Source organism: Schistosoma haematobium, chromosome 1 (genome assembly GCF_000699445.3).
Source record: "Schistosoma haematobium chromosome 1, whole genome shotgun sequence".
In the NCBI taxonomy this organism is placed as follows: Eukaryota; Metazoa; Platyhelminthes; class Trematoda; order Strigeidida; family Schistosomatidae; genus Schistosoma; species Schistosoma haematobium.
The window spans coordinates 57,257,547-57,275,639 of record NC_067196.1 but is presented as its reverse complement, the minus strand read 5'-3'; the positions used below and the strand labels follow the sequence as shown (position 1 = coordinate 57,275,639).

At 35.5% G+C, this 18,093-nt stretch overlaps 1 protein-coding gene across 2 annotated transcripts; it reads right to left on the bottom strand.

Annotated features, from left to right (window-relative positions):
- On the bottom strand, positions 1 to 15,398 carry SHMT2_1 (Serine hydroxymethyltransferase 2). 2 transcript variants are annotated; one of them, XM_051209161.1, is made up of 9 exons: positions 15,203 to 15,233; positions 14,626 to 14,904; positions 14,512 to 14,591; positions 11,768 to 12,071; positions 10,626 to 10,748; positions 8,566 to 8,877; positions 7,937 to 8,213; positions 2,443 to 2,550; positions 1 to 1,624 (listed from the first exon to the last, which is right to left on the bottom strand). In XM_051209161.1, exons 2-9 carry the CDS (start codon positions 14,806 to 14,808, stop codon positions 1,497 to 1,499), a joined length of 1,515 nt encoding a protein of 504 aa, XP_051074592.1. In that variant the 5' UTR covers positions 14,809 to 14,904; positions 15,203 to 15,233; the 3' UTR covers positions 1 to 1,496. The 2 variants fall into 2 exon arrangements, with proteins under 2 accessions (XP_051074592.1, XP_051074591.1); XM_051209160.1 differs by having other exon boundaries at positions 2,443 to 8,213; positions 14,626 to 15,398.
- Between the last annotated feature and the right edge of the window lie 2,695 nt (positions 15,399 to 18,093).

Here is an 18,093-nt window from a genome sequence, read left to right as displayed (position 1 = left end):
CAACAGTGTAAATGTTGTGTGTTATTGGTGTTGACAGACACAAGTGTTATGTACCACCAGTCGAAAGTGGAATACATAGAGGCAAAAGGTTAAGAGAACGAGAACAAAGAGTGATTGGTGTGGAAACGAAGGAACAATCAAGTCCGATACAATTGATTGGCTGGTTGTCCCCGTTCACTGCATAAGGATGAAGAAATATATACTCAAGTTCCTCGAAACGACTTTCTGTAATGTACTTCATCAAGAAAAAGTTGAAGGGATAGATATCTTAGGGGATTTAGTCGTTTTTTTAATAGTCGGCAAATTAAGCTGATTCTATCACTAGTTGGAGCATCACATTCCTTTCTAGTAAAACGTTCGGTCTCATCGGTGCGAATTTTTCATGAACTTGGTGTATTGTTACTAGAGCTGAAAAGTCACCAGATTAATGGAACAGTGGGCTGAGGTAGCGTAGCTTGGTTCTTATCGATTTGTTTATGTATAGGTTTACAGAAGCACCATGGAACAATTTGACCAAAGCAGTACTCGGAATCAATGTAAAGTACCATTAGAGCTGCGTTCAAGCCACTACTTAAGAGGCAAGCTTCCCAATTAAGAATATTCAGTAGTCCGGAATAATAAATCTAGTTTATCTTCTTGAGATTTCTATACAGGGAAACCGATAAGCTGTTTATTGACTTTAAGAGGAAAATAAAAAGGTGATAACCCCTTTGTGATAAATAAGGAGCTAACATGAGTGATACAAGGAAGAATAAGAAGTGTAAATATGACATAGTGATTCTTCTGAATGGGAAACAAAACGCTATATTTACGACCATTCACTCCGACTGTATCAGTGAAATCATTATATTTCGATAGAACACAAATGGGGCTTGACTTGGCTTTCAGCATCTTCAAAATCTCTTAGATTAAATAAAGGAAAACAAGGCGATACGTCCAAAGGCATCTATACAGTTCAGAAGCTATGTATCAGAATTAGGTGATTTTTATAGACCTGGTAATAATCTAAGGTTATCCGAAGCAATAAGTACTAAAAGTGAGTCTCGTAACATTAGATTCTCTTCAAAATACAGAGGGGCTTGGAAGGGTGTGCTTATCTGACTAAGCTTGATTGCTATTTTCGCAAAAGAAACCCGAAAACAAACAAACCGAATGAGTAAAAATTCATAAGGTCGTCAAACTAAACGACGGCATACTATGAAGTTATGAGCACCCTTACTGATGTCACAGTTATGTTAGCTATAACACAAAGTAGTGAAATAGTGCAATATGACTAAACAACTTGTTTTCTGGGTGATTATACAAACAAAACATAGTCATAACATTAGACTGGGAATTTAAAAAAGCTTAAGAAAATTACAATTATCACACCACAAGTGATACAAAAGTTCACAGAACATAGATAAATCTAATCACAGTTTGGGCAGTAGTATTAAACTAATATTTGGAATACGAAGTAGCAGATGAAAATCGATATTATCTGTACATAGATTTGCTCAAATATCTTCCATTCCAGGAATTGGGAAGCTAGACGCGAAATCAGCAACACGATGACGTAAATCCTCAATCTTGGATTTTATGAGCTCATCTTTTTGAAGGGTAAGTTGAAAAGATTTAAGATTTTCTAAAACAACAAAAAGATTTATTAATTCATGAAAAGAACTTGACCATAAGAATGTTTATTATAGTACATATCTGTGTACCATAAACCATATTTTTCATACAAATAAAAATTACAGTAAAAACAAGAAATATGCACACAGAATCGTAGTAATCAAAATCGAGCTTTAATGAATGTATACTTGAGAAAGGATAAATGAAATAGTGATATTAGTTCAATCTCAGTCTATGTATAAATGAATATCGTACCAATAATCGTTCCCTTCGATAGTCTACTTTTACATTATTTGGAAAATACTCAGAATGGTATCGTGTGCCAGGAGCCGATGGGAAGTGGAGACCTAGCCAATGTACCTGAAGAGGTCTGTCATGATAGAAACGAAATGTGATCACAGTTTAAGTACATAAAACAAAAGGAGCAGTAGTCTTTTGGTGGCTGGTCTAAGGCGTAGATGGTAGAATTGTTTCAGGATAATTATGATGAATTTGTATGGATCCTGTAGTAACGGATTCATTCATATTCCTATCGTAAATAAATAAACCTAGTTGAAGTCACGATATCATGAAACGAACGTATCTACATGAAATATGACAGCTTCATACAAAAATGTGGTCAACTTACAACACGTACTAACGTATTGAAAACCGGTAAACATAATCAGAATGGTTCGAAAAAGAATTAGTAATCAAAGCTATATATAATGGAAGTTTGGATACCTGTACTTGAAGGACCAGTTTCACAGATCATCTAGATCATTTTAGAGATTCGCCAAACACTGGCATATTTATATCATAAAGAGTAACTCAGAAAGGAAATCTTACTTGAGACAGACTTGACCACAACTGTCAGGTCAAGTAATTCGTCAATAAATGAAGCAACTTTTTCAAAATCTTTTTCTTTAAACCCACGAGTAGTTAGCGCTGGAGTACCTAGAGAATGGAAATTTTTTTAAAATATCTATCATGAAACGTATAATATGTATACGAAACGTTTACCAACAACCTCCATTTTCAATGAATTCAGAGGACGTACTAGAATATTGACACCAAAACTAAATACTAATAATTCATCAATTGAATATTTTCAAAGTATAATATCAATAGTCGCATGGTATTAAATGAAATATAAAAAGATATGAATGATAAACATAACCCCAAGTAAATCTACTCATTTTATCCACATATATATTGCAGTGGGACACAGAATCGTTAGTGTTACTTAGCACATGTCGAGCGACAGCAATTTTACATTCTAAGTTGAATTCTCATGTAACTAATTAACGTAATTATCTACATAGCTACGAGATGAATTTTCCGAATGTTACTTTTATTACTAAGCTGACCAAATCCGTAAAAATGAAGCAGGATTTGAATCGTTGTTGAAAGTTGACTGCTTTATTTACAATACTACAGTCTGAATATAGATTTGGATGAGTTGTCGTTCTAGAATGTAATTAGTCATCTCTATATAAAAGAAAACATTTATTACTCTTAGTATTGTGAGCGACTACATTATTTTGTATTTGATATTCAAGACTTTTCAAACACTATGTTCAGTATTAACGCCAAGAATAGAATAACAAGAAATGAATAGTTAAACGATGTTTATGAAGTCACGTGTGTTGGATACAATGCAGTATATGCTAGAAGATTACAGAGATAGCTGTCAGTAAGAGCAAATAAGTTTAAACGCTGTGTGGAATGAATTTCGAAAACTAAAGAAGAGCTCGTAAGTTTTGGAAATAGATAGTCAAGGAGATCGTATTTGAGGGAAACAAGGTGGGAAACTCACACCTCGAAAGCTAACATGCCTCATAAAGAAAGATTGACTGCTGCTTCCCCACATTTATGAACAAGTTCCAACACCCTGAATGGACGAAAGCTACAACCTGACAATTAATGACAAATAAGTGAGATCAAAACTAATGATTGACTCCTATTTCAACCTATGTCTGGTATGATAGATAAGAATTAGGCGTAGTAGCCAAAATTGATTTTATCACTTCGTAAGTTCACAACAAAGAAAAGTAGTTTACACCTGTGGCTTAAATTGATCACCATAGTTTTTATTTCTCTCAAAATATTTTGTAATTAAGTGTGTACATTTGTAAAAAAATATTTTATTGTTTATTTTTATGTTATCCGTTTATTCGAGGGCTTTAACATTATTAATTTAGTTTTCTTGAGGAATCGTCACTACAGAAAAACTCCACATAAATCCTAGTAAATGATTGCACAATTTCAAACACACTAAGTCTCTCTAATACAACTTAAACTGACACGTTACACATGATAAAACAATTTAACTTGACTTAATCCCTGCTGACTTCAGTAAACACCATACCATAAACATAAACGCAAATATATCTTAATAGACAAGTGTTTTATTACAGATTCATTTATTTTATATTTCCAAATTTTTAAGGACTATAGATAATTCATACGGTAAACAAATGAATTCTTCTGTGGTCCTTGATCTCATATATGTATTTTTATCTTCATGATCAAATAAATAACTACAAAATATACTCGTAAGTGAATATCAAGATAATTTTAAGCAATTAATCCCTTTCCTACATTTCGATAAAGCAATTAGAAGACGGAGTTGATCTGAAAAATGTGATGTATTTGCGCTATACATTTCGAATAATCTGGTCACACATAACTGCCAGGGCATTTTTATATGAAAATTAATAAACGTCAATTAAATGATACAATAAGAAATTGTCGTGTTATCCTAGGCCATAAAATGACTTAAGGATTACCAAGGTAAATCCAAGGTTACGACAAATAGTTTTTGTACACATAAGTGGAATTTAAATTTACGAATAGTCAAGGCTTCTATGAACCTAAGAGTTCGTCCTTGACAATTTCTATACAACGTTTTGAAAGCTGTACTGATGTTAATTCTGTGCGCCGTTGCAACTATGTGTTTTGCTATCGATGAACATGGTTTTCTACCTCCAATGTTGATCGGACCATTTGACACTAATTGGTTTTGAAGCCACCTAGGCACATGTACCATAACGCTTGATTGCACTGTTCGATTACTCCACCCTAAGTGTGTCCGCACAAACATGTAAATTGGTAAATGGGATATGATGCAATCGTCCGTGCATTTTCTAGGTCTATTTGGGATCGTGGGCTTAGTCTTTTCAATCACAACCAGTTTAGCAGCGTAATAGGTTTTCACGATAGCTGCTTTTAATATGTCTTCAAACCATACTATTAGATTCACCTTCGAATGGTAGACAGATATAAACAGTTTTATTCGGAACAGCATAAACGAGAGGTTTTAGTGCTGACTGACTTCTGCACCTATCTATAAAATTTACTGGATAATTATTTGTTATTAGTGTCACTCAGCAGTTGTTCGTCTTCTCCAACAGTATCTGTGGGCACTTAACCAAGCCTGGTTTGTATTGCGATAGACAGAAATTCTGGAAATTTAGATATTGACCAGCCTGACAGTTTTATAGTACCATCCACACTTCGACTAAAAAGCATGTCTAAAAAGGGCTATTGGCCATCATTTTCTGCTTCATAGTTCATTACGATATCGATTTGGACCCCATTGAGTTTATCTAATAACCGGGAAACCTCAAAATCTTTGTTACATATAACTAGCATATCATCCATGTATCTTCCATACTCGTCATACTTTCAACATCTGACAAATACAGCAGCTAAGAGAGGCCCCAAAGGGCTTCCCATAGCAACACCATCAACTTTCGAAAATATTCGTCTTCAAACGTGAACTGGACATTTGCAGTACATAATAAAATTAATTCTTTCAACAATGATGACCAAACAGGAAAAAGGGGAAAATTAGCAGATGTATAGTCGCAAACGAAATCCATAGTCTTAGTTAACCGTACATTCGTAAAAAAAATTTTACATCAAAAGAATCCAAAGTCTTCAAGAAGATCAATTAATTCAAATGTATCTTTCAAGGAAAACTTACATAATTTATTACGGATTGGGTTTAACAATTTTCCTAACCATTTAGCTAGTTTCTGTGTAGGAGAACCACGCATATATAAAATTGGTTGTACTGGATTATTAGGCTTGAATTCTAGGTAATCTATATAAATTTGAGAGAACAGAACTGGGAGGTTTTGGCAAATTAACTTCCTCTTTGTTCATCCCATTCATTGTAAGAAGCTTTAGTAGATTAGACTACTCTGGATTTCAATTTTATAACATTAGTATTGGATGGAACGTCCTGCAGGAACCTACTCTGATCACCCAGTATAGATAACATCTTTTCTTTAGTCACACTTATCAATAAGAACCACCCCTGAACCTTTGTCAGTTCTAAAGATCTCAATATCTGACCTCCGTCTTCTAGTTTCTCCAAGATAATTTTATTTTGAAGTCGTCTCAATATTTATATGAACAAATTGAATCTAATGACTTTCATTACCTAAGTGTAGTATTTATTTTAAACAGTTCGATCTAATTCTAGTGAAAGTTCAAATCAAATAATTCCACTAAGAACAATAAAAGAAAACTACTGATTCATTAAAAAGAATGACGATATTTCAGAGAAGAAATTTTTCTTTTCGACGATATTATTTAACTGAAACTTATGTTCCTTTGATAGAAACCAAAACATTAAGTCGAAAGTACTCATACAGTCCCAAAGTTTTATTTATGAAAACTGAATTCAAGAGAGATGTGGCTGCTGAGATACCGAAAAGCACAATAGATCTCTGAGAAAGACGTCTCATTCATTGGAGCTTCGAATTGTTTTGTCCAGTAAGAAACCCACTCAGGGAAGAATCGTGATTAGAATGTCGCATTAGGTTACCTATATGTGGATTATTCATTTTACTTGGTTATGTGGGCCATGCTGTATGAGCTGTATAAAGCATGTGCATGGTAAGCAAATGTCCGAGGACTATCCTGCATAGATATTTACAAGGGAATGCAAATCAATCAACAGCTCGATCATTTAACACATGGTCAACATTGGTTACATGCCATCACGAGAGTCGTCGTTTAAAATAATCTACAATGTCCTGCTTCGGTTTGGGCACCCGGGCAGTATCAAAGCCCTCACACATATCGAATGAGATTTGTGTGGTGCATATGTATTTGGTGCCTCCTTGTACCAATATCTATGTGTTAAAATAAATAAATCTACAATGTTAGAAAAAACTGACTCGAAGACGATTCGCACGAAGAATGGGTGCACAGCTATAGCAAATTAATATCTTAAACCCTACCTCTGTGTACAAAAGGGTCATGCTCAATCCCTTATTCTTCGATAGCCTTAGAACCTCTCGCAATCTTACAAGTCGTAAGTGATAATTATTAGCCTTTTTACCTTCTCTATTGTAAAGTAAACAACTGTCTTTTGCATTCATTTTATAATTAATTTCTATTACTTCCGAAATTATTCCATAACTTCATTTCATGATGTTCGACTGCTTGGCTAAATGATGTAACGGTAATTTTATTTAATGTTTGAAAACTTTCGATAACTTCAAATACTTTGAGATGATACACTTCCATTTATTAGTCATTATATTCAATACTTAAAATCTGATAATCTTTAGTTACTTCGTTTCCATAAACTTTTACATCCGATACTCGAATAAGTGTGTGACCATCTTTGATCATTTTGTAACACGCCTTTATTTTGTTCTAGACTACTAAATGCAAAGGGCTACCTATAAGGACGATTGTACAGCTTCGGAAAATAATATCATCGAGAAGAAAATTTTCTTCGCTGAAACATCTTCATTCTTTTTAATCTCGTCCAACTTTAATTCCATGACTAATTCAGGTATAGGTTTTTGCATTTAAGAAATTATCAAATTGTTGAAAAGGGGAATTGATCAGACTATATAAATTCAATCAAACTTTTAGTACGTAGATGGGAATGTTCATGGTTATTTCGTTAATTATTCCAGCGTAGTTAAAATAATATGACAACATGATTTAAGTGAATTAATAGGATCAAAGAATTCTTTTACTAAATTAGAATTGCAATGGTTAAGATCATGAGTCAGTTGAAGCTAGACCACCATGGAAAACCTGGAAGCACTGGATGGCCGTTCCGTCCTATTGTGGGACTCCTCAGTAGTGCGCATCCACGACCTCGTCCCCCGCGAGATTCGAACCCAGGACCTACTGGTTTCGCGCGCGAGCACCTAACCACTAGACCACTGAGCCGGCATCCAACGGTGTTAATGTCCAACTTCAACTAATCCACGAAATTGAGCGACATATCCACCATTAGAATTGAATAAAAAGTATAATTTATTGTACGTATAAGTAAATAGGAAGCTAAAATTAAGAACTTTACCAATTCTCAAACCAGATGGTTGCTGTGCACTAGAATCACCAACAACTGTATTTTTGTTTAGAACAATACCAACAAGATCACCAATCATTTGAACTCGTGCTCCATCGCCCCGACCTAATTTTGGTTTACTAGGTGAGTTAGATAAATCAATAAGAATGAAATGGACATCAGTGCCACCTGTCACAAGGCGGATACCGAGTGATGTAAGAGCATTAGCCAAAGCTTGAGCATTTGCTAAGACCTGACGAACATAATCTTGAAATTCAGGTGTACTTGCCTAGATCAAATGTAAATGTGCACAGAGAATTATTTTAATTACTAATTAATTTGTCATTAACAATTAAACTGTTATCAACTTCATTATTACTTAATTATAAATAATGACACTATTATTGATCATTAAAAGGACTAGATAGACAGTTTATTATCATTCGTCACGTAGCACTAACTTTATGTAAGAAAAATACTATGGATACCGCAAATGCACGCAAGTCATGGAGTGCTGATTGTGTTGGTCTAAACAGTATTGATTCTCATGGTGTTTGGAAAATGAGCATGTACATCTATTTATGGGAAATAAAAAGAAAAACAAATTAACCCAAGAAGCTATGTATCACCAAATAACGTACCTCAAACGCCATAGCAGCAATAGCAGCTATTGCATTCTCATGTGGTCCGCCCTGAAGGCCAGGGAAAACTGCATTATTTATTCTTGTTTCCAACTGATCAACAGGAATGCAACAGTTTACTTTAGGTTTTTCCATAGATCTCTCTTTTTTGCGATAAAAAATGACTCCAGAGCGCGGTCCACGTAGAGTTTTATGTGTTGTAGAACTCACAACATCCGCATATTCAAATGGTGATGGGATAATTTTTGCAGCAACTAGACCTGAAATATGGGCCATATCAGCTAGTAATACAGCTCCAACTGAATCACAAATCTAGGAACACGAATAAAAACTGAGTCAATGTTGACACCACGCATCATTGAAATTACATAAATAGTATACTTAAAAAATGTTTCGATTCGACATACATTTGGCTCTACAATCTAATAACCATTATAATACGTTTTAATGTAAAACGTGACAAACTTAATATGTCCTGATACGTGCAGATCATTATTTATATCCCACATAAAACGTTTTGAACCAAACTAATCATCTGAACACTGAATCCTGAGAATTTTGTTCGTTATAGACCAATACTGTTTGATTTGTAGTGCACCAATAAGTATTCCCATGATTAAATATTCGGTATTCATCCAAATTATACACATTGATTTTACAGATTGATATGATCCTATTATTACCTCTCATGATACACACACATAACTACAGCAGGGATCAACACATGATACACCAGACATTTGTAAATTGGCTTAAGAGACTTTTTTATTAGTAAGTAGACCCAAATTATAAGCAACTGTTCAAAAAAGTTGCCTTTGGATATACTATGGGTCAAGTTAACTGTTACTGGCTTGGGAGGTTACTTTATTTTAATAACTACGTACAGTCGTTATAACTACGGTCATGCCGTTGATACAGACAAACCTATGTAGCGTATACAGATGACTGATTGTGTGATTTGTACAACTTTTATTCCCAGTCTTTAAACTAAGTCATCCATTTATTTTTCTTAATTACTCGGTTTGTCGAGTAGGATTGTGGTTCTATAAATATACTAAACCATAAGAGCATTTGACTGTGACTTAAAATTCCTTTAAATGTCTGATGAACATAGGTTTTTGTCAGTGTGTGTTAGCTACTATTAGGAACAACCAAATATCCAGCCCAGTAATTTATTATATTGTTGGTTAATGAAGTTAAATCAATCGAGTTTGTAAATTGTTTACATGTACTTAGCTACTGACTAATTTAAATCCACCAGTAGTTGTATCTGTTGCGGATTTATTTTGCAATATTAATAAATCCCCATCTGAAGTCTTCCCTTCTTTCTAAAATAGAGCCGTATGATTATCTGGTTCGTCGCAACAAATAGAAAGTATCAGTTTTCCGCAGCCATAACAGGTGGCCAGTATTTGCTACAAAAATCCTCAAGTGACGTGAATACAAGAGTTTTAGAAACGCTTTAGGAAATTTTTAATCTTAAACTCATTTACGACATACAGATTCATACATTTAAACTTCTATACTTCCACTAAGGAATTCAAGTTTAAATGTCTAGATATGGGGCTTTATGAAGGATACATAGACAATCATTTCGTCAAATAAAAGATTTATAATTATGAACTCTGATGGAGAATTGGTGTCTTTTATATCAATACTCACAGATGGTGCAGTTTATATTGTAGATGATATTGGACTTTTGCTTCTGACTATTACGTCTTTTCTTTTACACAACATGAAGCAAATTAAAGAGATTCGTACTTAAATAATATTACCAACAGAATGTATAAATTTCTCTTACTCTTAACGATACTATTTCATGTTCGTGTGCCTGAACTTTGGAAAATACGATAAACTTTATTTAGTGGAAAGTGTAAGCTCAATCACAATATTATGCACGACTATTATGCTTATTCTTAAGATATGCTGTTTTACATTCAATCTATCACAATGAAACGTTATTTTGAGCGCTCATCATGAACTTTTGCTTTCTATTCTAAAATGCAAATTAACAGTTCGATAATATGTTTTTTGATAACCAAGTTGGTTCATTAACCTACTTGACGAAAACGCTTGTAATCCAGCAATCGTGGATAGGCGGTAATTCCAGCAATTATAAGTTTTGGGAATACATTGAGAGCATCTTTCTGTAGTGCATCATAATCGATCAGTTCCGTCTCCTTCTAAAAATGAGAAATATGAAGAAAACAAACAACAGTTAAATGATAATTTACACAAACAAATCCGACAAAATAAGACAACGCAGTACTTCATTTAAGAAAAGGATGGAACGAAATTTCGAGTAGACTACCAAGAACTAGACGACACCAAATATCTATGAAAATCAATTTTATGGAGAAATAATTATTTTTAAGTTTTCAGGATTACTAAAACATCCACCCGTTACAAAAAATACGAGTAAGTAATGGCTAGGCAAAGAACCCAAATCTTAGTTTTCACTTGGTTACTGACTCGTTTGGGTACTATATTATTCACCACTTGAATATTCAAATTATCAACTCAGTAATCAACTAGTAGTTACCATGGGTTCACAAAACCAACGTAAACAAATAATCGACTCACTATTTGCATTGAGCGTAAATCATGTAGTGAACTGATAATGGGAACTAAAAATACAAAAATTCCAGAGATCTGTGACAGTTCTATTTACTTGGTAAAATGCATGGACCAAGAAAAGCAGACAGATAATGGGAACATATATGGGTCCAGCAAGTAGGTATCGCAAACTTTTGAAACCTATTGCTTTCAAATCGACAGTAAACGGGTAGTGTGACTGAAATCCGGTTGAAAATAGCCAACTGTACCTTTATACATAAATTTATTTTGTATCTACAATCTAACAGGAAAGGCGTTTATTGTATGTGCCAGAATGGGTAGTGATGTGACAAATGGGAACAATAAATAGATGTGCGACCTGAAATATGAATATCATAAAAACCTTAGTAGCTTATCTTGTGACGTGCAGAGATCGTAAAATCCATAAGCATTACATTTCTATTAATCGGTAAAAATTTTCTACAGTGCTCAGACAAGACTGAAAAACCTGGAACAAGTACAACAAGGATTATGACAGTTCAAAAAATATGTACACAGGAACATTATGATCACCTATTCTGAGTACATAATAAAAAACTAAAAGCCGTTGCGAAATTAAACTGCAAACACAAATACTGAAACTTACATTTAGACGGTAGGGGATAGATTCGAAAAAAATAGATGTGGCACTAATCTTTTTTGAAAAAGTCTGGAAACCATGTGTAAGGTGACCACCATCAGGTAAATGAAGACCCATTAACCTGTCATGAGGATTAAGTAGGCCGGTATATACAGCGAAATTCGCTGGGGACCCACTATACGGCTGAACATTAACACCCCACTCAACATCACCAAGTGTTGCTCCAGGGGTTCTGAGACCGAAGAGATCTAATAATCTGGATTGCGCTAGTGTCTCAATAGCATCTATAACTTCATTTCCTCCGTAATATCTGCAAATTAAGGTTTTCAGAAGCATAATAACAATTATGTGTATCTACATTGCACTTTTATTTTGCCAAATGAATTGTTTACCTGTCTATATATATAGTATCCCATTGAGTAGAAAATAGTATTTCTGACGTTTCGTGACTCAATGTTAGTCACTTCTTCAGAGTAGATACAAATTGACTTACATTAAGTCAAGAGACGTCAGAAATGCAACTTTCTACCAATTAAGATGTCACAAATTTACTTGGAACTATCATGTCCGACCCTGGAATTAATACCCACAAGCTCATTATGTTTACCTGTAGTTTGAAATCAAAACTCCAATACGAATAACAGTATTACAGATAATGTTTTCACGTGACAGAGGTGAAAAAAAGAAACGCAAGACAATCAAAATTAGGTGGCAGTTATGTTTGATACTAAAAAGCTATTTACAATAATAGGAATGCAATTAGTCAGCAAACCGTTCCAAAGTTAGCTAAAATTCTGATGTCAGAGCTTTTTATTTTCAAGATGTGGGTGCAGCTGAAACTATTAATACCACCATAAGTAACATGATTAAACGATTTACGAGTATTTCCATCAACAGCTTTTAATATACACTAAACCAATAATACAAATAAGTATGATCAACTTCTTTGTTTTAATGTAGACACCGAAGATGAAACCAGTTGCCATATATCTGGAGTCCACCCAATTGTTTCGTGAAAATATTTGCTTCTCTATAAAATCATACATGAACAGCGAATATAGAAAGTGGTGTCAAAACGTGTCTAAATACAATAGTTATAGGTAATTGTGTTTGGGGAAACAACCTAAAGTTGATAATAATTAAGCAAACTACTTTCAGACTCCTTTCCACTTCGGAGATGTTAACAAACAGTGCATGACTGAAATCGTTTACTTTTTGGTCATACTACGAGTGGGTTTTAAAAAACATATGATTAAAGAAACAAACACATTGATTATTCAGATTATAATACAGTGACATCACATGAAGGAGATTGGTTGGTATAAACAACTAGGTAGTAAACAAACCTATTCATTAAAGCATTGTCCAAGAACTGGCTAACATGTCAAATATATTTATTAGTTTGGAAATAGAAGTGTTTGTGATAATGACTGAAACAAACTTAAGTCCAGTTTAGTTATCCAAAATATCCAATTAGTACGGTTACTGGGAATAAACACCAAAGGTTATGGATAAACAATGGATGTTATTGTTGTTGAGGACACTATAATAATCTGGGAATCCTACTTACAATTACCACCATCTAACTAACTGTAATTTTTATTATGTCGAAGGTGCTAAATGAAGACAGATATAGCCATTCGTAAAGTCATTTCATTGAAGAGATAGATAGATTCCTGTGGTATTTGTGCAAACTAATGATTCCTTAGTACTTGACGGCTCACAGATTACGGATCACAAATACAATACGTTAATTTGTGTTCACTTACTTCTACATGACTTAAATTGCACTATTTCGGAAATTCTTAGTTAGCACATTAGTTTGAATACTACTAAGTGTCACAATTCCTCACGCAAAAAAAACATGTGGTAAATGAATAACAAAATACAGAACAAACAGACGGAATTATTCCAGATATTAAAACACCACCTATATACACAGTATTCAGTCAAGGCATAGCAGTTACCACACAAAAAAGTGAGAAAAAAAAAGACATTTAAAATTAAAGTACCGAGAACGAGTTTCTAACGAGCGTGAAAATTATGGACTTATAACGATTTAGTGTCTGAAAAAGTAGCATCTCAAATTCCAGATAGCTTTAGTTGGACAACTGGTGTCAAGGTTCTTTAATAAATGAAATACATCTTGATTAGCTACCGTCTTGAAGTCTTAACCAAGGATTTATAGCACCCATTGATACAGAACCCTACTTCCTTTACCTTCAGTGAATGATATTCTTGGGAAAAAGTTGATTATCTCGCTATCCACAGTCGATAGCCTGGCTAAGTATTAAGACTGAAATGCTTACGAACACACTTAATATAAAATCATGTTAGTTTACACCTTATTACCTACATTTCAAGGTGCTACTTCACAAATAGACAAAGGAGATCTAAATCTAGAATTGGTACAATAATTATAAGATCTGGAAGAAATCATAGGTAAATAATTACATGGTGGTTTGGGGTTCCGGAAAGTAATGTGTGCATTGCAACTTAATTCAAACCGTATTACTTAGTCTTAACTGATTGGTACAGCGTTCGCGAGTGGTTCAATAAAATAGGCTTTACCCACTTAAACGGTCGAGGTTAGCAGTCAGAAACTCCATGAACTCAGACTACACGTAGAGGGAATAATAGTTAGTCTCATTAAGCTTTTTGATAGCCTGACATAGCCCTACCCACTTCCAGTATCAACGTCAGATTGCCGGAGAGCTCTCAATATTAAAATTATTTTTCGACGAACATACCTCGCAAAGGGGTATCCTTCTGAATATTTGTTTGTTAAACATGAGCCAAGGCATTCAAGAATACTTTGTGATACAAAGTTCTGAAAATGCATACAGATGGGCCAAGGAACATACTTCCGAAGCAATTAATTCGAGTGATGATCGTTGTCTAGTTTTTTCTTTTCGTATCAATTCCCACAACTCAACGTCTTTAATTTCCAACATCCTTGTACCATACTTCGCTGACGGGCATACCATGGGACTAGTTGCTTTCAAGTAACACTGGATATGATACCATAAGTGCTTAGTGACCTTCATCGACGCAGTTGGTCAAGTGTCTGTTCACGTCTAGCCTGGTAGTACTTTAGGTACTATAAGAGTGCAAAGAGTTGTATGCGTGAGGATAGCTGAAAGCTGGAAAAACAGGAGGAAAAGTAAACCGAAAACTCAGTAAGTGCATAAAATGCACTTGGTCCTAATAAGGAAAACAAAGAAAAAACAACCAGTAGCACAACAAGCCTAAAATTAGGACAACTTGGAATTTAGTACAAGGACGGGCTGGGTATACCCGGTTTGTATATAAACTCCATGTTGTCGAATCATTCAAGTGTATTGTGGTCAGTGAGTACAGTTGTCTTTTCGACTATCTGGTCACTCAATTGTAAACATCTTGGAATAATTTACATCAATGAGACCACAATTTATGGACGACCTTTGAGCGATGCTAAAGTGACCTCGAGAATGTTCACCCACTAATTAGAACTAAATGAAGGTCATAAACCAGTGTGGGGAATTAGAATTATGATTTCCAGTTGATGGTTAGGGTAAGAAATAGATTTGTCGTTTTTATCACGAACTGACATCAACTGGGATTCCGAAATGTTATCTAGCTAAATGAAAGGATGCAGTTCACACCAAAATCAAAGACCCGCTATCATAAACCGGATTGATTTACAGATGAATTACAGTCTCACCGCTGATATGAATTTATTGTTCTGACTGTTTACTACGTATAACAGCTACTGCATTCACTTAAATTTGAATTTCAGTTCAAGCAGTCACAGAAATAACTGTTTTTTCAGAAGCAATTTATGACCAGTACTTTTGAATACCTTGAAGCTTTTAGTATTTAATTTAACCTTTGCTTATTTACTTACTTACGCTTGTAATCCCTCGTGGAGGAGCATGGGTCGCCCACCAACACTCTCCATCCAACTCTGTCCTGGGCAATCCTTTCCAGTTACTATTCATCCCTTTGATGTCTACTTCCAATGCTCGACTCAATGTGTTCCTTGGTCTCCCTATTTTCTCTTTTCCTTCAGGATTCCGAGTTAGGGCTTGCCTTGTGATGCAGTTTGGTGATTTCCTCAGTGTATGTACTATCCATCTCTGGCTTCGTTTCATAATTTCCTCTTCGGATTGAAGCTGGTTCGTCCTCTTCCACACCACAGTAGGCTGTTGCTGATGGTATCCGATCCGGTCAACGGACATTGAGTATCCTTGAATAGACAACTATTTATAAATACTTGTATCATTTTGGTGATCGTTGAAGTTGTTCTCAAACTTCCAGCTCCGTATAGCAAAACTGTCTTGACGTTCGTATTGAAGATCGTTACATTGATATTGGCTGACAGTTGTTTTGAGCTCTATATGTTCTTCAATTGTAGGAATGCTGTCCTTGCTTTGTCAATCCTCACTTTCTCGTCTGCATCGGATCCTCCGCGTTCACCGATGGTGCTGACCAGGTGCGTGAAAGATTCCACATCTTCCATCAAGTGTGATTGGGTTGGTGTTCTCCGTGTTGTGTATTTCCGGATATTGCTTTTTTCTCTTGTGTATGTTGAGGCCTACTGATGTAGAAGCTGCTGTTACACTGGTTGTCTTCATCTGCACTTATTCGTGTGTATGGCATAGAAGAGCCAGGTCATCTGCGAAATCCAAATCGTGTAGTTGCATCCAACCTGTTCATTGTATTCTGTGCTTTCCCTCAGATGTCGAGATCTTCATAATCCAGTCGACCACTAGAAGAAAGAGGAAGGAGGAGAGTAAGCAGTTTTGTCTGACTCCGGTCCTCACTTGGAATGTGTCTGTGGGTTGTCCTCCATGCACCACTTTGCAGGATAGTCCGTCGTATGAATTCCGGACGATGTTGACGATCTTCTCAGGTACTCACACTATAGTGTCGAAGAAGTTTCCAGTGTTCTCCTATCCACACTGTCAAATGCTTCCTCATAATCAAGGAAGCTGATGTATAATGACGAGTTCCACTCAACTGATTGTTAAACGATGATCCGTAGTGTCGCGATTTAGTTTGTGTACGACCGATCCTTGCGAAATCCAGCTTGTTGATCTCGAAGTTGGGAGTCTACTGCATCCTTCATCCGGTTCAGCAACACTGTGTTGGAAACTTTTCCTGGTATTGATAGTAATGTGATGCCTCTGTAGTCCTCACACTTGCTCAGATCTGCTTTCTTTGGTATCTTGATGAGGTGTCCTTCTCTCCAGTCCGTCAGCAATTGTCCGTCCTCCTAAATCTTCCCGAATAGAACGTGAAGCATGTTTGCAATTACTTCTATGTTTGACTTCAGTGCTTCAGCTGGTATATTGTCAGGTTCTGTTGTTTCCCACTCTTGATTTGTCTGATGGCCATCCTGATTTCTTCGATCGTTGGAGGAGTGACCTCTGTAAAAAGGTCTGTGAGTGTTGCTTCGATGTCCGGTGGACTGAGTGGAGCTGGTATATTCAAGAGTTCCACCCATCTGTTCCTATGCTCTTGAATCTTGGTGATTGTCTTGCCTTCTTTGTCCTTGAGTGGTCTCTCTCTAGTTTACTATATTTCCTTACCAGTTTCTTCGTTGTGGCATATAGTTGTCTCATATTTCCTTCCCTTGAAGCTTTCTCCGCTGTCGTTGCCAGATCTTCCACGTATTTCTACTTGTCAGTTCTAATGCTTCTCTTCACTTGCTTGTTTGCTTCTGTGTATCCAGATTGTACTTTGGCTTCCTCTACCCTTGTTCGGCTGTTGTTGATTGCCGTTTTCCTATTCTTCCTTTCTTGAATATTGCATGGGGTTTTGATGGGGACCCATTCCTTATGATGATGCTTGTTGCGGCCTAAAACCTCCTGAGATGTTGAAGTTAATGCTTATTTGGTACCTTTCCAGTTTTCCTCCGTAGTAGTTTCTTCTTCTTTCAGTAGATCCTGTAAGACTTGGAACCTGTTGTTGAGAGTTGTCTTCAAGTCGTTGAATTTGTTAGTATGTCATAGAAAGGTTGTATTGAACCTTTGTACTGCTGTTTGTCCAGTTGTCCAGTGCTTCTTTAGCTTCAGTTTCAACTTGGCCGCAACCAGATGGTGAAATGAAGCCATTTCAGCTCCTCTCCTGGTTCTCACATCTTCTACTGTTGTTTTTAATTTTTTATTGATGTGAATATGATCTGGTTCTTCGTGGTGTGATCCGTTGAGACCATTTTGTTGTAGATCTATCCCAATATTTGTTTTTTCTTCTGATCTATGTCGTTCTATGATACCCACATACCCAGTGTTTTCCATTCCGGCTTTGGCATTGAGCTCATTTTCCGTAATCGATTGCTAACTATTGGA